At 39.3% G+C, this 27,939-nt stretch overlaps 1 protein-coding gene across 1 annotated transcript in view; it reads right to left on the bottom strand.

Moving 5' to 3' along the window:
* Positions 1–166: 166 nt before the first annotated feature.
* KLHL32 (kelch like family member 32) overlaps positions 167–27,939 on the bottom strand; it is a 175,705-nt gene continuing 147,932 nt past the window's right edge. Inside the window, exons 7-10 of the mRNA XM_044675393.1 lie at positions 18,623–18,681; positions 15,141–15,333; positions 12,045–12,139; positions 167–328 (exon numbers count right to left, since the gene is read on the bottom strand). Coding sequence (XP_044531328.1) covers positions 167–328; positions 12,045–12,139; positions 15,141–15,333; positions 18,623–18,681 — 509 coding nt within the window. The remainder of the gene's footprint in view (positions 329–12,044; positions 12,140–15,140; positions 15,334–18,622; positions 18,682–27,939) is intronic.

Here is a 27,939-nt window from a genome sequence, read left to right as displayed (position 1 = left end):
CGTATCTGAATTTAAGACAGACGTGTAAAACGAAACAAGGAAGCATGGAGCACTGACTCCTTCCGTTCTCCGTGCCCACAGTCAGTCTCTGAGTCCAGCTTCGGTGACTTTCTTCCTTTCTGCTCCTCCTACGCTTGACCTCTGTAAGACAGCCCATGAGGGATGCTCAGACATTGCCGATCCTGTGATGAGGCACTTGCAGGGTTTGGAGGTTAGGACATGTGAAATACGGAGCTGGAAGGAAGCATGCCGCTATCCCATTGGAAGCAAAAGGAAGGGTAGGTCCATAGAACACCTCTTCTTTGCCTTCTCGGCTGACATCCAACACCTGCCGAGACAAAAGCACTTGAGTACTCTGAGAATAAACTCTACTCACCAGTGTTTGCACAGAGTGAGCAAATCTTGTTTAAGCACAACCTAAATTCCTCCCTTGGTGGTGAATGAAGGAATGTTATTTTCTGATTCTCCACATTTTTGACCAAGCAGGTCTAGTAGACACTGAGTTGGTCCTCAGCATCTTTTGATGTACCAACATTCAATAAGAGGCAGCAAAGAACAATGGAAAGAAAACTGGACGGATTCAGAAGACCATCGGTGCCTTAGCTCTACCCCTTCCTGATCAAGGCAGGAAATACTCTGACCTCTCTGAGCCTTTTTTTCCTCAATAATGAGGAGGAGGAAGAGGATCTGACATTTATGTAATGCTGTAAGACATTTTAATAAACCTCGTTTCTGTAGATAGAGCCCTGAGCATGGAAATCAGGGAGACTCATCTTCATGAGGACCAACTACTAGCCAGTCATGTGACCTTGGGCAAGTATTTTCACACTGTTGACCTCAATTTCCTCATCTGTAAAATAAGTAGAGAAGAAAATGGCAAAACCATTACAGTATCTTTAACAGAAAAATCCCAAACGAGGGCACAGAAAGTTGGACACAGCTGAAAACAAATGAACAAAACACAGACCTTTAGGGGAAATGCCATAGATGTTATCCGCATTATAAAGAAGAGAAAATTTAGGTTTAGACAGGTTAAGTGACTTGTCTATAGTCAGCTAGTAAACATCAAATATGATATCTGAACCCAAGTCTTATTTCTAAGTCCAACACTGACCACTATTCACCCATGTTACCATGTTACCTGCCCTGCTTACCTCACATAAGTAGTAAGTTGGAATTTCAATGACTTATGATCTAATCAGTACTGGCATAGTAGACTACCTCAATCTCCAATTTAATATGATTTAAAGAATTGCCTACAGCTCAGAGGAGTTAAATATTTTGCCCACTATCACAAAACTAAAAAGTGTCAAAAGTGGTTATTTGATGAGGGCAGCTGGGTGGCTCAGTGGATAGAAAGCCAGGGCTAGAGACAGGAGGTTTGGAGTTCAAATATGACTTCAGACACTTCTTAGCTGGGTGAACCTGTGCAAGTCACTTATACCCCACTGCTTAGCCCTTACTGCTCTTCTGCTTTGGAACCAATAATTGATTCTAAGACAGAAGGTAAGGGTTTAAAAAATGGCATTTGGACCCAGGCTTTCTAGGCTCTAAATGTAGCACTCTATTGAATATGTATGTAGGCATATATATAAATATATAATGCATATAGAAAAACATACACACCATGTTGCCTAACTAAACACAAAGGCACACGAACACTATGTCTGTAGTATATTTATCTGTGATAAGATTGCAACAAATTTATTTTAATTAATTTTTATTTTTTGTCCTAGCCTGTAGATCCAGCAGTTTTCCTTTTTAATACCTAATTAATTCATTTTATTTTATTATTTTATTTTATCAATTTATTTAACTGAAATATTGGAGAAGGTTTTGCTCATCCAACCTATCTCCCCCAACAAAAATGTGATTTGCAGTTCAATTCAGCAAACACATAACAAAATGCTATGAACTAGAGATAGAAAGGCAACAGGCAGTTTCTGCCCTCGGTAAGTTCACAGTCCAATGAAGACAACATGCAAGTGAGGAGGTTCAGAAAGAGCCATATACAGCCATGTACATTGGAGCTAATCCCTGAAAGAAGGCGCCATAATTAAAGAGAATTTACATGAGGTAGGATTTTAGCTGAGATTGGAAGGAAGTCAGGACGCCATGAGGATAGAGAAGGACTATTGCCTTAATGATAGCCACTAAAACACAAGGCAACCATCTCAGCCTATGCCGTCCACAAATAAATACAAATGAGACTTAGGGGGAGGCGAGACAAGAACAACTTTGAAGCTACAGATGAGGAAAACCTGTGACATTAAAGCCAGGTTAGGAGTGTTCATTAATGGAAGCCTACTGTGATGGGGGCTTGCCTAGAGGCATTTGAAGAATGCTTTCTCTGACAAACATGGACTGGAGAAATCTCTCTGGAACTTATGGAAATGTGATGTTAATTTCTGCTACTTCTGCCTTTGGCCAAAAAAAACTAGAAACCCATCAAGGAATGCAAGCAGGCAACTCCTAAATGGCATCTCCATGTTAGATTGAGGGCAGGAGCTACTCAACAGTAATGAGGCTCTGTAGCCTAATCAAAAGTATAGGTCACAGAGTCGTAAACACCCCAGTGTGGCTCCCCTGCCCTAAAGAGCTTGAAGGAGGGCACTGTAAACAAGTTGAAGAGAAGAAATGTTAAGAAGTTCTTTGGTGGCATGACCTGAAGCAGGTAGACTTGGGGACTGGCACACAGTTTTGGCAGTAAACCACTATAATCTGCTCCTAATTTCATTTAAAGAGATTGCATCACCTTTGGGGCCAAACAGCTGAAATTAATGGTCATGGCACTGCTAACAAAAAAAAGGCTGTGGCTATCGGAATGCTATTGGACTGACAGGTAGGACAAATCAGCCTCAAGGGTACTGTCTTAAAAAATCTTCTACTGCTGAGCCCATCCTAGGATAGAAGTATTAGGAAGTGTATGCATTATGAAATAAACTGCACAGATGACAAATGGTTATAAAATTATCCTAAAATCCAAGTTTTAAGATCTTCTAAAGCAATTTTAGGAAAAGAAAATCACCAACACCCCAAATCAAGAAAGTGGATCTTCTGGAGAAGATGCCATAAGGATGCTTACAGGAATCACACACTACATTCAAGAGATCCAGAGGGAACTTTGGGACATAATGAACAGAACTCAAAGGGGTTGAACCTATCATTTATTCTGAATGTTAACTCTTATTCCAAAGGGGAGTGCCCCCAATTGGCTTTTTCCAGTGTGTCTAACAATCATTTTTTCTTCTTTTTTTCCCTCTTATCACCCAAACTGTTGTAATTCCCTCTATGTAAGGCATAACATTTTATATACTGGTAGTAAGAAAATCTAAATATTAAGGCTCAGTATTAGAATGATTCACTGAGAAAAAAATGATGTGTTAATTTCTTAGAAAATCCAGGTGAGGAGATTTAAGAGGCTGATCTTCCAAAGAATCAGAGAGGAAATTGTATGAAGGAGATTTATCCTTTCCCCATTGTCTGGGGATGCACAGGTGACATCAACTCCTGTTGACTAACTGCAGTGAAGCCTGAACTCTATTGTGTGAAGGAAATCATTGGGTAAACTGAGTCACAAGGGTAGAATAGCAGCCAGAAAAAGGCAACAATAGAGTCGAGATCATGAGACAGAGCGATGCCCCCTGCACTGCTCGCCCTAGGCAGTGCAGGCAAAATAGATAGCCATAGTTAGCTCCCAAGACTTGACATGTGTGAGATAGTAGGCAGAGAATTGGTTTGATAAACTGAAGTAAGAGCAGATTTCACTCTCTTCTCTTCTGTGTTTGTTCCTGACTGGACTTTCCAGTGTAGCATGGCTAGTGTAATATAGGATTTTTAACCTTGTCATGTTGGCTTGGGGGCAACCTGTCAGTTGCCCTGGATGGAATGTTGGCGGTGGCATGAGCCATAGGGCAAACATCAACTGCCAGTGGGACCAAGAGTATATAAAGCCCTGGAGATCCAGGGCTGGATTCTGTTCTTACCTGACTTTGCCCTGACCACTCACTTACCCCTTACCCCACCCTTGGGCCCCGGGTGAGAGTGAGAACGTGGGTAGCTAGGCCTAGAATAGAGTAGGGTTTTAAGACCTATGTTCTAGAGCAACTCAATATTATCATCACTGGCAAAATTTAGAACAAGAACAACTTTATTTATCAACCAGAGACAGTTTCACTCTGACCCAGGGCTTCTTGCCTTGGGTCAGCAGAAGACCATCTAAACAGGATCCATAGCAACCTTTAGTCAGATAATCTTTCTCCTTAGATCACAGTATTTCCTAACCCTCTTTCCACTGCCTTGTTCCCTTACTCTGTTATCAATAAACCCCTTAGCCTTAACCAGAGAATTCAGTGGTTATTTGCCTACCATCTAAGACCAAGGAGAATAGGCAACAGGAAGGGTTCTCTGAGCAGTTTGGGCTGGAACAAACTCCATTGCTGAAGGGCAGGAAGTTCAACATCCACTTCTTGTCAGCCTTTGATTCACCAATAGGAAGCTGCTTCTTCAGTAGGAAAGGGGCTGGTAACCCAGATATCTTAAAGGGGCCTGGTGTCAAGCAGTGAGGTTTTCTCTGGACACTCAGTTACTGGGGTTGGATCCTTGATACGTTTATAACAAGTTTCAAGCTCAGCCTGGGTACAGCTCATTCCAACCTTGGCAACCAGCCTTTCTTCCTGTCCAGCCTATTACCAGCATAAGGCCCATTTGACCCACCTATTAATTAAACTAGGGGGCCCTAATGGTGGCCACGAGCTAAATGGAATAAGGAAAGTACCTTTGATATAGCTTTCCTATTTTTTCCACCTTTTTCCCCACTACTACTTTTGATTAATAAAATTATTAATTTATAGCCAGTCTCTTAATTTTCATTCTTACAGTTCAAAGGTCTTCAATTTGGAATTTGTGCTTTTATCTGATTTTATTCATGGAAGAAAGATATTCCTTCAAGGTAGAATTCTACCAGGAAAAAAATTATATTTCAATTGAATTTCAAATATGATAAGAAATCTAAGTTTTTATAATAGATTTAATAATACTTTGCAACACATATTATTTTTCTCTATCCACTCAGTTTTAACATCCACATGTTCAGTGATTATTCACATTTGTTTGATCCCTCTTCTCTTTTTAAAAAAAAATATTCTATTTTCCAAATTATATGCAGATGCAAATTTTGAGAACTATTTTCTGACATTCTGCGATCCAAGTTCTCTTCTCCTCCTCCTCCTCCATCCCCCAGATGGCAGGTAACATGATTTACATTTTATGTGTGCTATTCATCCCTCTTCCCTGCATTTTTAAATTGACAGAATTTCTAAGCATTCTGGGTAGCAGAATGGAATCAGTCAATAAACATTTATTAAGTACTGCACCTACTATGTGCCAGGCACTGTGTTAAGAACTGAAGATAAAAAGAAGCATAAAAGACAGCCGGTGCCCTTCAGAAACTCACACTAATGGAGAACTATTTTTAAGCAAATACTATGCACCACAAAAGATGCTACTAGGCTGATTCTCTTTCCTTTGTCAAATGGCAAAATTCACACCTTACCCTAAAACAATTGATCCTTCCCTGCTGTAATCTCACTGTTTTATAGTGTTGCCAAACTAGCTTCTGGTCATCACTGTCAAATGAGCCTCGAGCGGTCACTGATGGGTGCAGGGCACAATGCCTGCGCCTCCACGTCTGTTAGTACACTGAAGCCAAAGGGTAGGGAGTGAAATTGGAAGGGATTTCAGTGCAGCTCTTACTCTGTAAGAGAGGAAGTCACTTTTTGTGCGCCTTAAGTTTCCATGAAAGCCAATAAAGAAATGTGTTCTTCTCGTGCCAAGTAGGCTACGCTCACCCATCTGGAGCAAAATGAGCTCCTGTAGGTGTGGAAGCAACCGCAGGATTTGGCACACCTTATTTGGCCTTTTTTTTTCCCCTTTAGAAATGAAACTACTTATTAATACCTTGGCTAGATTTTACAAATAGAGGGAGACCTCTCCTCCATTTACTTGCACAGTACCTTGCTGGGATTGTCATTTATCTCTCCAGAATGCATCTCTAAGGGAGAGGAAGGATTGAGGGCCACTCAGGCAGAAATATGTCAGAATACAGAGTTAAAAGAGAAGATACCAGTCAAGTCAAGGTAATCAGCCAGGGACCCTTTGTCTGACTCCCTGGGCCAACAGAGACTGCATATGTTAAGCAGATGTAATGCATTTAATCTATGAGCATCAGGAAAGAAGAGTTGGCATTTTTCCCCCCCAAAAAAACACCCTCCCTTATCAGCTGGCCAAAAAGATAGAGGTGGGGAGAGGAGGAGAGAGAGAGAGAGACAGAGGGAGAGAGAGAGAACGAGGAGAGAGAGAGAGACATACACACAGAGATAGAGGGAGGGGGGGAAGAGACAGAGGGAGACAGAGAAGGCATCTGTATGGAGGTGTTGCCAATTTGGCAGAGCTTCCCTTAGCCAAAAGGAGATAATACTAAATGAAGAACAGTAGAGGTGAGCTGGAAACACAAAGTAATCACTAGCACACGTATGCAGCTGCTCCCCTCACGTTATTCTCCATACATGGCAAAGTGGATTAGAATCAATGCTTCATGCCAAATATTTGCTATGCCTATGTAAAATTAAACAATAGCACTTCCACACCCGACAGAAACCTTTATTTCAAATACTTGTTCTGGGGTTTCATTAAAAGTAGGCCCGTGCCAAAATGTTAAGAGCCGGCTGGTTCAGACACGTCCTCCTTCCCACCAGCCCCTGAGACGAAGCACCCCGAATGCAGCCTGTCCCGGGCCAAGCGAGGCCCACCGCGTGCCCTCTGACTCTCCGAACGCACACACATTTCTTCCTCGCCAGAACCGAGAAGGGGTAGATTTCCTGCATCTGATCATTTGGTCAGTCTGTTGGACTGGAGTAAAAACTGGGGAGTGGTTTAGGAGGGAGGAAAAATTAAGCATCATGAGATTCAAATGAAGGTTTGGAAGGAGCTTAATAGCTCTCTCGTCTAGCCCTCTCCATTGATAGAGAGGATGTTAAGAAGCTAAACTACCGGGTCCTTGTCACAGGAATGGTCATCAGATCAAAAGTCTAGCCATTTTTCTGTTGCCTTATGGAACTGACCCAAACTCAGTTCTGTTTAAGATTTGGCTCTGTCCTTAGAATATTCAGACTCCCATGGGGTAGGACAAACGAAAGGAATCAATCCCACGTCGGTGAAGTGCCTGCTCTGTCTGAAAGGCAGTCGGAGATTAGTGGTCGGCGCAGAGATTGGGGCAGGAAAGATAGATCTAAGCATCGTCAGGAGAGAGATGGAAATCGTGGGAGCGGATGAGATCAATAAGTAAGAGAGAGGAAGAACTGAAGATGGAGCAGCACAGAACCCTGGAGGGTTTCTATGGCGAGAGGGAAGTCTGGAAGATCCCGGCAGAGGAGACGGGGGATCTGGACAGAAGAACATCCAGGAGGAAAGCGTGATCAGCCATGTTGGGCTACGAAGAGGTCAGGAGGAATAAAAATAAAGATAAAGAAACAGTCATTGGATTTAGCAACTAAGAGATCATTCGGAACTCTGGACAGAAGAAGCCAGATTGTAAAGGGGTTAACGGGTTTCCCACAATACTCTTTGGTATCATATTTGCTTTTCCTTTTTTTTTTTTTTTTCCTTTTTGGAGGGTGGGAGAGGGATGGGAGGAAGGGAGAATATTTGGAACTCAATTTTTTAAATGAACAGATCTATCACAAAGATAAAACCATTTTGAGGGCATCATCGAGTTAGGCAAATTTCAAGATATCTGAAAGATGGGAAGATACCAAAATGTCTAGGAAAATGTCATGAACATGATTACCAAAAATGTATAAATAAATAAACCGTAGATGAGATCAAGAATTTCCTACCCACTGTAATCGTGAGGCACTAGGGATGTTAATTATTATTATTAAAATGTAACACAATGGTTTGTGGGTACACACACTGGGTTGAAGGAGAGACAGGACCAACCAGGATAGGGAGACCAGGGTTCACTGCCAAGCTTTTAACTGACACAGGAATGGCAGTTGGCCCAACGGTCACCCAGCTCACCCTAGGCCAGGGTCTATGGAACCAGCAGGCAAAGGTAAAGTTTATACAGTTTAATTGAGGGAAATATTAATGAAGGATGGGAATAAGGGATTCTATACTTAAAACCTAAGGGCAAACCACAGGGGCAGGGAAGGGCTTAACTACACTATCCTAATTGGTCTAAGCCAGGCAGGGCCCAAAGGAACAGTACTGAAGTCACAGGGAAAACTCCTCCAAACCTGATTCCAGCCAGGTTTGGTCAGCTCAGCTAAAGGGCCAATTGGGGTCTCACGGTAATCCGAGGATGGACACAGGATGCCAAGAGCCAACTCCACCGGGTGATCCACGGTACCAGGTAGCAAGAGTGAGTTTGAAATGCTGTCCACCAGATCCCAAACCACTTCCCTACTTGGTGCAGCTCTGCAGGTCTATTGTCCACTGCTGAAAGCCTCCACCTCTCAGGAATGTGGATGCAGCTTTTCCCTAACTCTGAGATCTCCCAGGGTTAGCAATAATTATGTTCCAACCACTAATGGAGTTCCTCTCCGAGCACAAGCCCCACTTCCTGCTCCTTCATTCCATCTTGGAATCCTCCAGCCCTTCCTGCTAGGTCCAACACTAATACTTAGTTAATTGCTAAATAAACCCTCACAACACCACGTGTCATTACGTGTGACCAAAGAAGGAAGTGCGCCCACGGCGTGAGAGGAATGAACATTCGTATTCACACAGTGGGAGGCCTCCAACATGTGGGTGAACCCTCTGAGGGGAATTTAAACAAGAACATGGACAAGAATTGCAGAGGCCAGGCAGGGATGGATGGCAATAATCTGCATTTTTTTTGTAGGAAGTATCCACACTAATGAGATCACAAATCTGTCAAAGTAACAAGGGACACGCCGACGTCCACATCTCTACAAAATCTTTATGAGATTATTTTACACCTATATTAATCAATCAACAGGGGACTGCTATATGCCAGGCACTGTGCTAGGCACTAAAGATACCAAGGTGAAGATGAAGCAGTCTCTGCTTCACCTGAAAAGCTTTTCACTCATTACTTTAATGCAGCATTAAAGAACGTCTTCCAAAAAGGTATCACTTATGTATGACAAAATAATACCAGATACCTTAAGACATATAATAAAAGATAGCCTTTTTTAACAATCTTTGGGCTATTCATATAAATAACTGAATTAAATATAGGGAAGTGGGCTCCCCAAAGGTGTTTGCCCATCTCATGAAGGATGTATTCAGTTCAAAATAAAAAGAGATTCCCCACATCTAATGCCCCTGTTTACAGATAAGCCTATGCTAATGCATCAAACCTGGACTACTACAGTGCTTACGAGGCAAGATTCATAATTGCTCAAGAATCTTTGGTCCACAGAAAAGTGTACATTTTTTGTATGACTTTATGGGCACAATTGCTATCATATCTACTCAGCAAAAACCAAGTGAACAATGCCATTTTCCAGACTGTGAGTTGGATGTACAGAGTGGAGTAGATAAATGTTGCATAGACACTTCAAGTGGACGATGGATTGGTCCAAAATTGAATAAAAAGGGGGGGGGAAGGTTGGCTGAAAAATATTTGAGAAATTACACAGCACTTTCAATAACCCCAAGCTTTTACCTAACAATCAAACATTTCATTTCTTTAACACCAGTATTCTAAGAATGGCATGTGGCTGTGAATCATGAAACACCCCATTTTCTGTGGAATCAAATTTGTATGATGTCACCCAAAGGGTAGGGGAAATTGGTAATAAAAGGGCTGCAGTATATTACCAAAGAATGGCATACATAAGCAAAAGTTAGATTAAATTCACTCAACTCATATTTTAAAGCACCTTCCAGATGCCAAGCATTATGCTAGGTATGAAAGATACAGAGACAAAATGAAGCAGTTCCTGCTTTCAAGAAGATTATGTTCTGAGGGGAAACAATATGTGCGTGGAAAATTAAATTCAAAATATATATAAAGTAATTCCTAGGAGAATTTGTTAGCCATAGGATATAATTCAAGGGATACTGTAGAGAAGGAGAGGGAAAGAGGAGGATGGTGTGAGAGGGGGGCCAAGAAAGGAAGTTTTCCCGCCTACAACCTTTAATTCTGAATTGCAAAGAGTGTAAATGAAGTTACAGGTTATATGTGTGAGTACATTTATTTATGTACATTTAGGTGTTCATGTACATAATATGCATACAGGTACTCATATATTATTACACTTTCATGGAAGCTATGGTAAAATTGATTTAATTATCAATCCCTGAGAAAGAAATAGAAAACCGAGTGAGGGAAAAGGTGCAACGAGGCACATAACCACCTCCTAGTCCTACCTGGTGGCCAAGACAAGAAATGCTGGAATTCTGGCCTGGTTATGAAGGGATAAAGGTGGAAGATCAGAGGACACAGGAAAGTGGTCAGATGGAAAGTTGTTACCTGACTTTTAAAAAATCACAATCGGTTCTAAAATGCCTCCCTGGTTTGCACGCCATTCTGTCTCCCCCAAGATTCTGCCAGTATTTACAGATTTGAAAGGTTGTCCCTCCCTCCCTTCCTTTCTTTTCCCTCCAGAAAGTCTTAAGAGATTCTCCCAAGCTCACTGAGGGCAAGCTTCAAAGAGAAGACACCTACAACTTCTTTGGAAGAAAAAAACTCCACAACTTGATTAAATGTCACCTAAACAAAACCAAGCACTTCTCTCCCATCCGCTGGATAAAAAGTCCCAGGAAAGCTCATTTTGCAGCACCTCTACGCTCCCCAACCATGTCCAGATGGCAATTCCTCATAGGCTTGGAAACCACAGACAAGTGACACAGATTGCTCGCACTTAACAGAACGGCTAATTTGTGCAGGAAAGACTATAAACGCTCCAATCAGGGAGCTTCCCACTGGGCTGATCTCTTGTACTGTGGCAGATATCAGTTGACTCCGGCGCCGTTTATGTGCCGAGGAGAACAGAGTCTCTTCCCTCCTTCCCTCGTGTCAAATCAAGTCAAGTCAAGCAGTCGTGGGCATCCCTGCCATCACGGCTCCAGCAAAACATCCCTCCTTTAAACGGGGTATCCGAGTTGGGGGTGTCACACGTCCGACAACGCGTAAACTAGAAATATAAAATCGTGGCCAAAAACATTTTAAAAGCAGGCCCCGTCTGCGGCAATCACTGGCATCCAGGACTCCTTCCAAAGGCCTGCTGAGCGCCGTGCCGGGGCTGAGCCGCTCCAGTCAGCCCGTGCCAACGCTGCTTTGGGACGGGCTGGCCCATGGCAAACCACTTGCTGCTCGGAACAGCTCTGCCAGACAGTAAAGTTGGCTTTGTGGCCAACAACCATGGAAAGGCAGAAGCCTTAAGATGAGGAAGAGCCGCTATGTTCAGTTCTGATATTTGGAAAACAGAAAATGACAAATGCACCCGAGGAGAGAGGATGTGTTTAAGCTATTACAAAAGTTTTCTTTTTCTTTTTTTTTTTTTTTGTTATTTTAAAACAGGAATGAGGGGCTCCCTCTCCTGAATAGATGTGTGTTCTTATTTCAACTCATTCCTATCTTTTTTTTAAATTCTTTTTGCAAGGACTTTGTCTTAAATTCTCTTAATAAATTAAAATTTCTCTTACTAAATTCTCCTAATTCTCATTTTTTTAAACTTGTAAATCTTTTATTTTTCATGATTTTTATGTAGTTGTTTTCTTCGGAGACCTGATGACTTGTATCCTTTTTTAATATTTTATTTTCTTAATTCTCTTAATAAATGTTTTCTTAATTCTCTTAATACGTAAAATTTTCAACATACAACCAGGGTTCTCTGCTCAGTGACTAAATAAGTGGCACATGCATGCATGCACACATACACACACAAAATACTTATAGCTTCTCTCTTCATTCAAATGCTTTTTCCTCATTCAGTAACAGCATTGCAAAAAAAAAATGTAACCTTTCTGAACCACTTGAAGAGACTTCAAAAGGAACCTCAACTACCCACCTGGATACATGCCAGAGGCTCATTTGTCCAAATCGAATAGCCACCAACTAAATATATTCTTCCATTATGGACAGCAACTCCGGATTCGTTTTGACCTAAAGCGAAAAGGAAGAAGGGGAGCCGGGATACACCACCTGCATGTTTTAATTAACCCTTTTGGCACTGAGAGATGCAATTTCTTCATGCTTGTGGATTTAATAGAAACAGTAGAAACAGGTGACAACTGATGGGGTAAGAGAGTAGAACCATTTGTGGGCACACTAAGCTCCAGAGAAACAATCTGTGTGGTGATCCAAAGTGAGGCAAATAATTATTATAAGCCATTAGGAAAATGATTTCTTAAAATTAACTTTAGTAGAGGCTTCCATCTGATTAAGGGCATATATCATATGCCACTGATTTATATTGGTACTGATCAAAGTCACGAAGGGAAAAGGACTGGGCTTCTTAGCAGGGGACTTGAGTTTGAGCTTTGTCTCTGCCATTTATCAATTCTGATGAGACCCCCATCTCTCAGCCTCCTCTTCTGTAAAATAAAGTTAATATTTTTAGTGAGGAAAACACTTGGTAAACTGTAAAACAAGTCATGAGTGTGAATAATCAATATTATTATGTCACATCTTTGAGATGCGGAATGTCTCCTGAACTTGCAAATGGAAGAAAATACATACATTTTGGGGATGTGTCTCTTAGCCCCCAAAGACATAAACTCCTCAAGAGAAGAGATTTCTTCATTTTTTTTGTGTCCTAAACAACTAGTCCAATGCTTGATGCATGGTAGATATTTAATTAAATGGGTGCTGATGGACTGACTGAAGTCTGAATGAAAAAGTCATTCTAAATATTTCAATTTTAATATCAACTATTAAACAAAATAAAAGCATTCTAATAAATATACATACACATATATAATGTACAGATACTATATGTGTATGTATACACATACACTCTTACTCAACAATTAGTTTTTAAATTGTCTCGAAAATTATCTGGAACTAATTGGGGGAAACCCTAAATGCTGATACATCAACATAATTTAAGTCTTTTTTTAGTGATTGGTGGGTTTTGTTTCTTTTTAAAGACAGAATAACTTAAGAATACATATTTTTCCCTAGAGGGCATCAGAGAATGTGATAGTTGCTTTTTATTGATGAGCTGACAACGGATTGACTGAAGCAATAAATAAACTACATCCTAAGCCAGTCGGAATCATAGATTTAGGCAACTGGAGAGTCTAAGGTCCTTTTTCTGGTAACATGCATTTGTGGGGCTCAGCATCATTTTTTATAAACTCCAAAAAGGTCAATTAACTCAAACATCTAAGTAAGCCCTGCTTCCAACTATTAATGCTTTAAATGGAGAATACCAGTCCTGTCACCACCACCGGGAATTGGTAGTGTTTCACGAAGGGGGTACCTGGCTTTCAAATCACCATTTAAAAAAAAAAAGATATCAAAAGGTCATCCAATCTGCCCAGTCCCAGAACCTGGTGTATAATTTTGTAAATGATTCAGAGGAAAGGGATTGACAGACTGAACTCATACTAAAACTGGACAGAATCCTAGAGATCACTGGGTGAAACTGAAACCCAAAAGAAGGGAGGAGACTTGCCCAAGGTCACACAGCTAACTGGAAGACGAGATCCCAGGTCCTCCGAATCTAAAATCCTGCTCCCTTTTATTGCACACCATTTACTGATCACCTCTGCGTTTTAATAATGCAAACAAACAGGCAAAGCTTTCAAATCCATGAAGATGCTATAAAATTACGTTATTTTTGTGCCTTCCATCCATGTCTTAAAATTGGATATGTTGGAATGATTAGGACATTATATGTCACCTTTCAGTAATGCTTCATTCTTGAGTAGAAAAAATAAAATTTATAGGGTCTGCAACACTATGTGTTTCTCAAGAACAAATGTAGGGTTGTTTCTACACGTCACTAAACACAGAAGTGCAAAAGACAAAAAAAAAAGTCCCACCTCTTTCAGAATTTTCTGTTAACTAAAGATTGTTAGAAAAAGGAAAAAATAAACTTCGTGGAACTCAAATTGAGTCAAGAATAGAAGGCTCTCTTTGGGGCAGCATTCATTAAATTAGACCCCTATCCCAAAAAGCTGTATCATTTACGAAATTTAAAGTACACATTGGTTATAGCAAGGAAATATGGGAGTGTTTCTTAGTCATGTAGAGAGGCCAAACAAAGAAAAAGTATCAGAGCAGAAGTCAGGAAAGACATGCATTTAAAACTCGCCTCTAGTTCTTACAAGCTGTGTGACCATGGGCATGTATCCTACGAGCTATAGTTTATTTATTTATAAAATGGGAATAATAATACCTTACACAGTTAGCTTATAAATCAAGTGACCTAATATTTAAAAAAAATTTTAGTAAACTTAAAAGTGCTAAGTAAGTATCAGGTATAATTATTTTTTAAAACATGTATTAATATTTATTTTTTAGAAAAGTTAATATGGTTACATAATTCATGCTCTTACTTTTCCCCTTCACTCCCCTTCACCCCCCCCATGGCTGATGTGTATTTCCACTGGTTTTAACATGTGTCATTGATCAAGACCTATTTCCAAATTGTTGATAGTCAGGTATAATTATTGAGGGTATGATATACTAAATAAAAAGCACTAAAGCCCCACTTCTGATGCATGTCTCAGTGCCATAGGCAACTCTCTTAAGACTTTACAGATGATATCAATCTGTATCAGTAAAGAGAATTTATACCCTGGAAGTTCTCTATTATTTATTGTTATATTATTATTATATTAATACTATTATTATAAATATTATTATATTAATACTACTATTATAAAACAAGCTCCAAGAGTCATACAGCCACCAAGAAAAATTAATTCATTTTATTAGCTTTGATGTCTAAAGGAGCAGACTTTTTTTTCCTTCCCACAAAAATGTGAATAACATATCTTGGTTCTTATTAGCAGAACCAAACTCATTTGTTAGATATTTAAGAACGTGATAAAAAAAAATCATACTTTAAAAATATATTTCAAAACAAAGCCAAAGAGCTTTTCTTCTTAAAAAGTTTTAGGTTTGTCTAATTCACCAAATCCAAAGGACTTACCAGTTAGGAGGTTGAAATTGCAGCGTGTCCACTGGTCTGTATCTATGTTATAGGAATCTATATGTCGCACGAGGATGCGATCGTTGTTGTAGTCTAGGTCGTTGCCCCCAAGAACATAGAGCTTCCTCTGGACAGCGGCCATGGAGTGGTAGACCCTCCTCTGCGGCATGGGGCTTCGGCTGATCCACTGATTCTGCAAAGTGGGAGCAAAGGGAAACTCTGTCTGGGATGGCCATGAATGTTTCCCTGGTGGAAATAGCAAAGCCTTCTAGATTATAAGCTCTTTGAAGGTGGAAACTCTTCCATTTCCCATCTTTGCATATTCATCATTCAGCAGAAGTACCTCACCCATGACAAAGCCTCAAAAATTATTTTTTGAGTTGAATTTAAGACATTCTTCCCTTTTTCTCATCTCAGCACCTGCCTCTTACATGTATCACTCACACAGTTCGATGTGAACTTTGCTAATGGGTGGCGAATCTTATGCACCTCAGGTTCGAATGAATAAATATAAAAAAAGAACCAAACTCTTAAAATCTTACTTATTTTAAAGGTTTTGTTTTTTTAAAAAAGAGAGAGATGGCTCTCCTATTTGTCATTAATGAAATGACTTTGGAAATAAAGCCCATCTTTGGCTATGTCTGATGTGATAAGGCGTTATATGAGAAAATACAAGTTAGTATGGTGGCCAACTGTCTCGACCAGTGGTTATTCGTTTAAGCAAATAACTGTGGTGTAAAAGTGTGTGGGTAGAGATGTTTTGTTTCTTCTTGTGAATAGGGTCACTGAAGGACTCTGTGGATGGAAAAAAGAAAGGATACTTTTCTTTTAACTGAATTATTTTATTATTATTATAAATTAGAATAATTAATTAAAATTTCTTTTAAAAATTAACTTTGGGGGCCAAATAAAAGAGGAGCTAAGGTCTGATCTGGCAACACACCTCCCCTGATGCCACAGGATCTAAAGTCCTGGTAATATTGCTCAGATCTCATTTTATGACAAACTAAAACAGGGAATTTCCAGGTACAGATTTTGTTTGTTAAATGTTTGCTGAACTAAAAAAAAATTTTTTTCTGAATAGTGTACTGAATGTAAATCAGTCATATTTGGATCTGGGGGTAACAGAGTGAAAGGCCTAAGGTAAATTTACCTTAAATGGGTAAATTTAAATGGGTCCAAAATGATAGTCATCCTCCCCAAAATACAATTTAATATTTAAAGTCATATTTCAGAGTTATAAAGACTTTAAAAACTGCCACAGAAAGATAGACAGCCCTAGGAACTTCCTTTCTATATTAAACAAGAAGCATTTTTACTAAGAAAAATTTAGAACTTGACCAGCCAAATTCTATGTTTTCAATGGCATATTTTCAAATATCCCTTCAAATCATGTCATATCTGGGGTTCAGCTCCACAAATATTAATTCACTCATGGCAAACATTTCTATCATCTCAGCTGTTTGCCGCTTTTTTGGTTATTATTATTGTTTTTGCCTCCTTCTTTTTCAAAGATACTTTTGCATAGAAAATTTTGTTTTCTGCCATTTGAAAAGCACACCATTTGTCTGCCACCTTTTTCTATGTGTAGATGCCACTCAAAGAAAACAACTGTTTCAACTAATTTTCAAATCAAACACCCTTCCAGCCAAATAAGTAACTTCCTTAATAAGAAATTCGAGGCTTCCTTCAGGTATTTGGCCAAGAAATATCTTTAATTAGGCGACCAAGGCCGGGCTCCAAAGATGCTTTCTTCAGGTGCCTTCTCTCAGTCTCCGTATTACAGTATTAGGAATTAATTTTTGCATTAGCAGTCCTGTCCCCTGCCACAGGACTATGGACGCCATCTGGTTTGCAAAGCCTGCCTGCATCCCCTGATTATATCTTTAGCTTCCTCTACTGCAGTGCCTTCCAGGTGAGCCGCCAAGCGCTGCAAAGGCAAAGAAACAGAGGGGCCTGGCGGGGTCACTCCTAATAAGCTAGCGTGTGAATACTAATCAGTGGTGGGGAAGCAGAGGTCACCCCAGCCTGCCTGTTGGCAGGTAGCAGTGTGCTCTGTGGCAGATGGCGGGCATTATCGACTCTCCACAAAGGCCTAGAAGAGAAACAAGCACCAAGGCTGAATGATAGAGTGATTGAGATTCTGTGCAAGATGTAAGCAGATGTGATGTTTGCCAGCACCCACCGTAAACAATATGCCAGTGGAATTTTTAAAAAGAGGATGTGTGTACAAACATGAAGCAGCCCTCATTTGAGAAAAAAACACCAACCCTTCCTTTCCGCTTTAACCGTGTCTGTGCCAGATTTCGAGAGACTGCCATTAATGATCCCGTCTGGGACGGTCAACTCACTGACATCCACAGTTCTCATCTTGGAAGTCTGCAAGCTCTAAGAACTCCAGGAAATACACCCGGTGAGGCAGGAAAGAGAACTTCTCTCATTTTCAGAATCAAGGAATGGTTAAAAATACATATAAAAAGTACAAAAAAGTACAGTGCTCAATATATAGTTCTGGCTCATCCTGGCTCAGGTTGCCAAAACCAAGTCGATGTTTCGTGTCTTTGTAACTTCTCTGGATAAATTAAAAAACCCAAATTAAATCATTCTGAAATGTCTTTTTAACCATGAAAAAAATTAAGCATGGCTACTAATGGACAAATGTAAAATTCATTAGACATCTGGAAAATGTGCTGATGTTTAAACTGGAAGGAAGGAGGTTGATTGGTAACTCTAAGCCCAGAAAAAAAAAATATAATAGATTAAAATATATGAGGAGTGGACAGAGGGAAGGCCAGACCTCATTAGAATGTTTACAATTCAAGCCTTGGCTGCTGGTGAGTCAATAAAACAGGCAAACTCTACAGGCATTTCTACCTCCAGGTTTGTCTGACTACTGATCTGCCCCAGAGAGAAGGAAATTATACAGTGAGTTCCTCCCAGAAAGACACTTCTGACCAAAGAGCAGGGCACCAGTGCTCATTTAAACATCTTAGCCAAGGTCTTTTAGATAAGATAGGGAAATACATATATAATAATGATGATGATAATAATAGCAATAAACACCAGAAAATTATTTTTCCAGACAGGAAAAGAATTGGGGGAAGATGGAAGAATTTAAACTGCAGAACTTTGATTAGCTAAAATTTCTTTAGATAAAATGAGGTTCCTTTTCCTTACATATTATTTTACATAAATAAATATATAATTCCTTGCATTTATTTCATATAAATAAATATATAATCCCTTGCATATGTTTTATATAAATACATATATATTTCCTTACATATATTTCATATTCATAGGCATATATATTCTTACATACATACAGAAAAGTAGAAAAAGAAAGGAGACATCAGATATTGTTAGTATAATTAGATAAATCTATATACATTTATATGTGTTTATATATATATATTAATTGCATCAAATTTACTTGAATATATCTTAAAATCTGTTTTCAGTAGGCTCTAGCTAGTCCTTACCTGGTTGGGTTCATACACCATCAGTCTGTTCTGATATTGTGCAGTATTAGTTACCCCACCTGTAATGGATTAATGTGTGTTAAATCTCTTCATGAATAAATAAAACATGGGCTATTCCCCAAACAAGAATGAAATATAATTGGGAGAAAAATTAACTATTATTGAGGACTGTTTGTGCCCTAATGGTAAACCTCTGATGTGATTACACTTGTTTAAATAGCTTCACTTTCAAGCTACATTTTGGAGATCGATTAGTGAAGAAGAAGCAACAAGTGTGTTGAGATGACCAAGACTGGACGCCGTCAGTGTCATAAAATGAAATTAAAAGGAGGGGGAAATGGCAACAAATCATTTGGAGGAAAAGGGAAGAAAGAGATGGAAAATCAGCTCTTAGAAATGCTTTAGTGTGATTTGTCCCAAGGACAGGTGGACAATAGTGATAATTCTTAGCCAAAATTTTAACTTTGTAAATTCCAACAGTTTGTGTAATAGTACACAGACAGCTTCTGCCTATTTGGAGATGCTGTTTCCCAAGACCAGAGTAACTTTGCATATATTAAATAGTATATTCTGGGGTCTACAGTTGTCTTGCTTTAAAAAAAGATTTTAAAATAATTACTCAACCTTTAAAACACTTGAAAAATTCCTGTCTCTGAAACTTTTCTGATTGCAGCATAGATCTAAGGTGAGATCATCTAGTTAACCAAAAACTCTTAAGTATATTTCATGCTGTTCTAAGTTTTTTCTTATTCTGATTCTTCTTTCTAGGCCTGTTGTGTGTATAGAGCAACACACAATGTAATAACCATTTGCTCAGCATGAATTTTTACAATCAAAATGCAAACCTCTAAAAATCAGCATGTAAAATAGCTTTATGGAAGAAATGGCATTAGTGGACATCAAGAGAAGCAAAATAAAAATACTGCAAATACAGAGGAAATTTCTATCTTAAGTGGAAGATATTTCAACAGTTATTATGTGCCTTTTGTTTTAAATTCTGGACAGAAATTGGTGTCTAAAGACAGGAGCTGCTTAGGCTACTGACCTTCTTGTTTAACTGCTTCAATATGGCAAGGCCCCCAAGAAATATACAGTTCCATATTTTCTCCCATGTGCTATGCCTGAAGTTCTCTTCTTTGACGAGCTCACAGTCTGGAGAACATTCAGCATAACATGCATATTCTCTTCGAGAGTGGCTACTTTCAACACCATTTAGCAAGAGTCATCCAATTAAATTCTACAAGTCTATGAGAAACTTGGTATATTTTAAGTTACTATTCTAGCACAGTGGTGCCTCTTTAGCAGCAACAGGGTTGAATACAATGAGCTAACGATGATAGGTAAATTGGACAAGAAAAAAAAAAACAGATCCAGGCCAACCCATTATTGTCCCACTTCTCCCAGTAAAGGACCTGATTTATTCATTCAATTGTCTAAGGTTATTATTATCTAAAAGGCAGGTTCCATTCCCTCTAAAGCAAGGAACTCCTTTTAAGATCAATGGGAAATTTGTCTGTAGAGTAAATCCACAAAGAATACACAAATGAATTTCTAGTCTCTAAGTGAAAAAAAAAACCACTCTCCATTTCCCTAAGAATATCTTCCTTCTAATATGAAAATCAAAAGAAAAATATCTTTAACACTTAAGAAAAGCATGGCAGAAACACCTCCATTCCCTCAAATATCTAAGAGGAAGATAAAATAAAAATATACCTTCTTTTTGCCAAATATATTAACGGAATGGATTAATTTTTGATATCTCTCTTCCTTTTTTCAACTTTCAATACCTAATTGTTCCTTCCCAACATAACCACAGAAGATGAATTATCAAGCATCCACTGAGATTACATAAGTCTTTGGTGTTAAAAATGATTAACTAACTCTGGCTCTGGCTTCCATCAATGACGAATGCAAATGCAACAGGGGGGTTGGAGATCCCAAGTTCCCAAGATCACAAGCTTCAATCATGGGAGGCTGCTGAACTCCTTGCAGAAATAGGAGCTCCTGCTGAAGTCGACTTCGGTAAAATTGTTGAAGGCTTTACTTCAAACATCATAGTATTATCCTTAAAAGATTTTGTTTGTTAGAGATTAAACGTACAGGAACTGGGTAAGAATGTCACGATTGCAGCAAACTACCTTGGCAGTTCATACCTTCTCTCTAAGGCTCACCAATATTCTCATGTTCTTAGTTATTGTTTTCGAGAGCAGCAATCTCCTCCCCACCCAATCTATGCTCAGTAATTAGACTTCTTTAATATATTTATTTTCATTCATATTTTCATTCATTCTAATATTTAGAAATAAGGAGTCAGATTACTAGTTGGGGGAAAAATTATAGTTATTTGGTTGATTAGCACCAGGATGTGAAATGCCAGGAGGTTCACCAGCAAAGCAATGTGGTAACTTTTGCCAAGTCACTGTTGTGAAGGAAAATCCCAGACATTGCTGCTGCTATTGCTCCCCATTCAAATAATTGACAAATAGGCACATAAATAAAGCCACTTCCCTTTAGTACACATGGAAATTTTTTTTTTTTAAATCTGAAGCATCCAGGCTCTCCCTGCCTTCATTCCCTTGAAGCCTTTGCTCATTTGTGGAGCTTCTTCATTGCATTCCCTTCACACACCACTCTTCACTTTTAGATTAATCTGCTGAAATGAGATGCTAAGGATTTGCATACAGATTTGACTACACAAAAATAGATATGGAATTAATAACAGTCTCTATATGTTTTAATTTCTCCTAGACTGGAGTACCCTTGCCTGCAGCGGTATTCTTGGCTTTGAAAGTCATCAAGCTGATTTGTCTGCTCTTAGGTTAGGATGCCACATGCTGCTACACTGTCCCCCGCAATCAAAGCACTTGCATAGATAGATTCCATGCCTGCCCCTATCAAGTATATTTTATAGATTGGCAGTTTTGATCTCCCTCCCCAGGGGGATAATCTGCATCTTAACAGCTTTCTATAGATACATCTGTCATTAAATATGCCATCTTGTATCAGCATCAATTTTCAAAACCAAGTTTTCCTTAACTTTGAAGTGCCACAGTTGAACTTGGGAATTTTTGACCAAAATTCAAAATGAACAGCCTCATCATCTGCTCCTGAACTGTGACTTCAAAAAGAAAAAATACTGCTGGCTACTAGGAAGCCATCGAGGTCTTAAAGAACTGCCGGGAGAAATGAAAAGTTAACACACTGCTAGAAGTGAGAAATGATTCCTATCACAGGACAAGACAACAGCAAGTCATTTTCTAAAATTTCCCCGACTCTAGTCTGCAAGAAACTCAGTGATGAATGGAGGCACCCCCACCCTAGAGAAGATAACAGGACGGTTCAAAACAACAAACGGTCTCTGTCTATACTTCGGGATGTTCTCTCCAACACGTACCACTGTGACAAAGACAATAGGTAGCGAATGCTCGTGTTATAGAAAAAGTTAAGGGTAGGGGAAGAAGGAAAAGACTCTCTGTCCTTTGGTCAAGCCTAGCACAGAACCTGGATCAAAGCTGTTGCTTACTGATTAAATGACTGATCATTTGTATTATTTGTATTTTTTTTTTTGTGTGTGTGTGTGTGTGTGTGTGTGTGTGTGTGTGTGTCTATGTCTGTGTGTATTTAATTATTTATTAATTATTAACAAATTATGTATTTATTAGATACCTACTATGGAACAGGCTTTAGGCAGCTGCGTGATAGGTCTGGAGTCAAGAAGATCTGTTCAAATCTGGCCTCAGACATTTATGAAAAGTGTGATTCTAGGCAAGTCACTTAACCTCTGTTTGTCTTAGTCTACTGGAGAAGAAAATGGCAAACCACTCCAGCATTTTTGCCAAGAAAACCCCATGGACAGGATGATCCACTGGATCAAGAAATGTTGAACACAACTGAATGACTGAACAGCAAGGGATAAAACAACTAAAAATGGCTCATTTTTAATGGGCTAATTTTCTTTTAGGAAGATAATACTTTTATACCTAATAAATTCACTATAGACTTCTTACAGACAAGGGTATTTTTTTTCTTATATACTAGTGATTCCCAAAGTGGGCGCCACCGCCCCCTGGTAGGTGCTGCAGCAATCCGGAGAAGCGGTGATGGCCACAGGTGCATTTATCTTTCCTATTAATTGCTATTAAAATTAAAAAAAATTAATTTCCAGAGGTGCTAAGTAATATTTTTTCTGGAAAGGGGCGGTAGGCCAAAAAAGTTTGGGATCCACTGTTATACATCATCGTGCCCACAAACACCACCAATCCTGCTTCCAGTGCAGTCTTCCCAGCCAACATCAGGAAGGAATGGGTACTGGTAGGCACAGGATCTGGGCACTGTGCCTGCCTCTTCAACAGGCATAGCTTCTAGACGCCCCAAAAATAAAGTTCTCTGCCTGTCATATGGCTCAGCATGAGAAATGAGTTCAGTTTTATTTATGGAAATTACATTAAAAAAGATACATCACCATCATCTGCTTTGCTGCTGCACCATAAAGACCACAGGCTCTTCTACCAATTTGCCACTGTTTCTACCCCTATAAGAATGGGCTCCTTGTGAGAACAGGGACTGTCTTGCTTTTCTGTTTGTATTCCTGCTACTTAGCACAGTGCTTGGAACATATTAGAAGCTTAAAAGTGTTTTTTAATTCACTCATTCACACAGCACTGGCCAACGAGCAGATAAACAAATCAATAAATAAATAAATAAATAAACAAACAAACAAATAAATAAATAAACTCAATAAATACACAATAGCTTGATGCATAAATAACATGAAATAAATCTCTATATATGCATATATATTCATTATATATTAGAAATTCTTAGGCCTAACCATACCTCATTCATTTCTGGTGTCTGTATAAAGCCTTCAGAATTATTAGCAAGGAAAGCTACCTCACTAACCCTAGCATCCTTCTGGATAATCCCCTCCTAGAATTATGCATTTAAAAAGTATTTGAACCTGTTAAAGAAAAGAAAAAAAGAAATACTAGGATTTAACTTGGTATATTTCTACTCTTCCCATACTGTTTTGCATATACAAGATATCCCACCCCCAAAAAACTTGCAGTTTTAAGCTTTAACAGCTGTACAGAGAACAACATACATACCTCATATTCTTGTGTCTGTGTGTATGTGGGGGGAATTTTTGGTTATTGTATCTCTTGTTGTTCAGTCATTCAATTGTGCCCAACACTTCCTGACCCTATGCACCATACTGTCCCTGGGTTTTCTTGGCAAAGATACTGGAGTGGTTTGCCATTTCCTTCTCCAGTGGAAAAGAAATTAGGAAAACTATAAGAAATTAAGGCAAACAGAGGTTAAAGGATTTGCTCAGAATCACACTTTTAATAAGTGTCTGAGGCCAGATTTGAACAGGTCTTTCTGACTCCAGATCCAGAGCTCTATCCATTGAGTCCCTAAAGTCTATCAAAGAGTAGAAACCTAATAAATACTTGTTTATTAATACTAACAATTATACACACACAAATATTTAATCAATACAAATTTGTAAGCAACAACTTTGTTCCAGATTCTGTGCTAGGCTTTGCTGAGACAAAGTCAAAAGTGTCTGGCCTTGAGGAGAGATCAGTTACACACACCTACGGTTCCTCATTCGGGGGCTCAGATCTGTGATTTCATGGCTACCCATGTGGACCAGCAATTACTCTCCCCCTTACAGTCTAACAGTTTCCTGGATACTGAGTTGTTAAATGACTTGTCCCAGGTCACACAGCCATTAAAATATTTCTATTCCCTGTGCCAGCTGCTTCTCACACTCGTGTGTAAATACACACACACACAACCAGTAAGACTTGGGTACAAGTCCCTTCCCAACATCTCACCCTGGCACTGGGCAAACAGGTTCCCTCTCCTTGCCCCGGGCAACTCTCTAAAAGCACAGATTAGAAAAGAGCTGTAAATCTGCACTGGTGGTGGGTCGGAGTTTCCTCACTGCTAGTTCTCCACACCAAAGAAATGACAGGTTTAATAGAATGTAGATGTATGTAGGTATGTCTCTTTTTTTTTTTTTGGAGTGCAGGAGGTGGTTCATGCTATGCATATGTGTATATGTAAATCTAAGCTTTTCTTCCCTGAATACACCATACCTCCAAAATAACTCAAAATATTCCAAGCTGAATCTTCCCTCTCTGCCCTAAGCTAAGAAATGAATCTATTTGCATCAGGCAAAGAAATGAGAACCAAGTGTATCTTATATTCATTTCAACATAATGCTAACAACAGAAATAGTTCCAGTGAACATGGGCTCCACAGTGCTAGAAATGGACCCTATACACGGCATGGGCGAGTAGTAAACTTCTCCAGTGGATTCCAACGTGGCGTTAGAATCAGGAATACTTGGGATAGAGAGGCAACTGGTGTAGGATCTCCCTCAATTCGTGCATTAAAGAAAGGATATTATTCCTTGCTTTAACTGTTACACATGAAGAAACCACACAAACGGATGGGTAATTAATTTACTCAAATTCTCGAGAGAGAGTTTCCCATCTATAATGTATCTATCTGTAAAGAAAAGATTTTTGAGGCGGGATATTTGTTATCTTGCCACTGTAGGATATCGCTTGTAAACAAAGAGGTCACTGACCCAAAAGGTCTCATGTGACTGTCTATAGCATTGAAGTAAATATGAATGCTATAGGTCTTTCATGAATAAGAAATAATCTACAAACAAGGTTAAAACCTCCTACTTTTAGCCATCAACAAAGAGAACCGGATGCCCTTTAAAATCTTTTAGGAATGTCATGCTCTGATCCTCCCGTAGATTATTGCTTCATTAAGTCTAGTTTGTATTTTAGTAGCAATGTTTTTCATTGAGAGGTTTTGAAATGGAAAAATGGAATTATGGAATCAGTGAGTCAGAATAACTCAGAGTCCAGGCTCCACTGCTCCGTCTACCTTTCCACAGCCATCTAGTGGAAGGCTAACACCCAAATCATCCCAATGGATGGATCTCCATCCTAAATGTAAGACTATCCAGGTACACACACAAAATACACACACCTATGGGTATTAATAATAGCTTGAAGTGCCTAAGGCTGTTAGGAAGTTATTTCTACATTAAACCTATCCTTTCCTGTACTTTAAATTCACTCCTCCTGTTTGATCTCTCATTAAAAGATAAGGAATAATCAGTTTTCTAAACAACAATGATTCTATTAATGTAGTAATAGGAGGTCACACAAATACATTTACCTCCATTTTGCAGATGAGGAAACTGAAAGGCATAGAGAAGTGGCTTGCCTAAGGTTAACTAGCCGGTAGATGTCCTAGCTGGGGCTCAAAGTCCTGTGTCTTTTATCTAGACCAGTGATTCCCAAAGTGGGTGCTACCGCCCCCTGGTGGGTGCTGCAGCGATCCAGGAGATCATTGATGGCCACATTTTTTTTGTATTACATTCTTTTCTGAGTTCAGTAAATAGTTTCATAATTTCCAGGGGGTGCTAAGGTAATATTTTTTTTTCTGGAAATGAGGCAGTAGGCCAAAAAAGTTTGGGAACCACCGATCTAGACGATTCCACTGTGCCTTGCATGTCCTTGAGGGCAATTATGAAACCATTTATAGTTAAGGGTCCAGAATTATTTTTGCAGGGTGTAATCAAAGATGTAATTCAGTTCTTTTCTTTCCTCCAAAAAGTGTGTGTGGTTTTTTTAAAAAAAAATAACAGTTAGTTTAGGGGAATATAACCTCGGTATTCGGGGCAATAGGGAAGCAAGGGAGTACAATGGATACAATGTTAGGCTTGGGAGTCAAAACTCATCTTCTGAGTCCAAATCCAGTCTCTGACATTTACTATCCCTGGGCAAATCACTTAACCCCATTGGCCTCAGTTTCCTCATCTGTAAAATGAGCTGGAATAGGAAATGGAAAACTGCACTAGGATCTTTGCCAAGAAAACTTCAACTGAGTTCACAAAGAGTTAGACACAACTACAAAATGTCTGAACAAATTGGGTGTGATGTTCTCTGGCCCAAATCTCAGAACAATAAAGGGCAAAGGCTGAGGTCAGAAAAGCTATAAAGGTGGAAATTTAAAAAATGCTCAACTTCAGTAATATTGAGATCTATAAAGGAGACTCAACTTGCATTATAAGTGCCTGTGAATTGTATCCCCCATGACCGGGAATTAGTTTAATACCTATTTCCAGGAATTCCCATAAGTACCAAACCATGAGGAGTCAATAACATTCTAAAGAGCCTTGCAGCAACCTAGGAGTAGCAGCTCCACCCTACTCCCATTTTCTGCAAACCCCACGGTGAGACCCCATCCCAGGAAGATAAAGTGATATATGGAAAGGGATCACAGTGAGAAGTCCCTAAACTTCCTACATTGTATACTGTGTAAGCTACTCCATTGCACCAGATACTGAATTTATATATTTTTAAAGAAAGCAAATTGGCATTTGGGAGACAGCATGACTTAGAGGATAGAATTTGGTCTCTAAGTTAGGAAAACATAGGATCAAATCCTCTCTCTAATACATACTGGCTAGGTGAATCTGGGCAAGTGATTTAAACACTGATGTCAGGGGCATTGAATAAATAAAAAGGAATGCCATTAATCTGTACATAATAATACCTATGGACCACATGTTGACTGAGTTTAAAATGTTTATGTTTTATTACATTTTTACCTATTTTGTTAACTATTTCCCAATTACATTTTATTATTTTTTTTAAACCCTTAACTTCTGTGTATTGGCTCATAGGTGGAAGAGTGGTAAGGGTGGGCAATGGGGGTCAAGTGACTTGCCCAGGGTCACACAGCTGGGAAGTGTCTGAGGCCAGATTTGAACCTAGGACCTCCCATCTCTAGGCCTGACTCTCAATCCACTGAGCTACCCAACCCAATTACATTTTAATCTGGTTCTCCAGAGAGTGACCTGCTGCTGCAGGTATACCTCTGCTTTAGGCAATTCTCTATGACAAAAAGTTGGTGAGGAGGTGATGACCTGAATGAGCAGAGGTAGTTCTTTATCAGGAGCTTCCTTTCCTGGTAAAATAATCTAATTTTAGCACGTTTAAAAGGGTCTTAGTGCCTTTTGTAGTTTGGAATAGTGTTAAAGAATCAATGTACCCTTCAGGTAAATTAAATGAAGATGAAATAAATTTATTTTCTAGGGAGTATGTTTGTTTCATTGGTACAAAGAAATCCTGATGAGGAAACTCCCTGTACCAATGCAGATCAGGAACTGCGCTTGCGCTCTCTCTCTCTCTCTCTCTCTCTCTCTCTCTCTCTCTCTCTCTCTCTCTCTCTCCCTCTTTCTGTTTCTCTCTCTCTCTCTGTTTCTCTCTCCTCTC

Source organism: Gracilinanus agilis, chromosome 4, assembly GCF_016433145.1.
Source record: "Gracilinanus agilis isolate LMUSP501 chromosome 4, AgileGrace, whole genome shotgun sequence".
Classification (NCBI taxonomy): Eukaryota; Metazoa; Chordata; class Mammalia; order Didelphimorphia; family Didelphidae; genus Gracilinanus; species Gracilinanus agilis.
The sequence above is the reverse complement of the archived record's forward strand: the minus strand, read 5'-3'. Positions and strand labels throughout refer to the sequence as shown.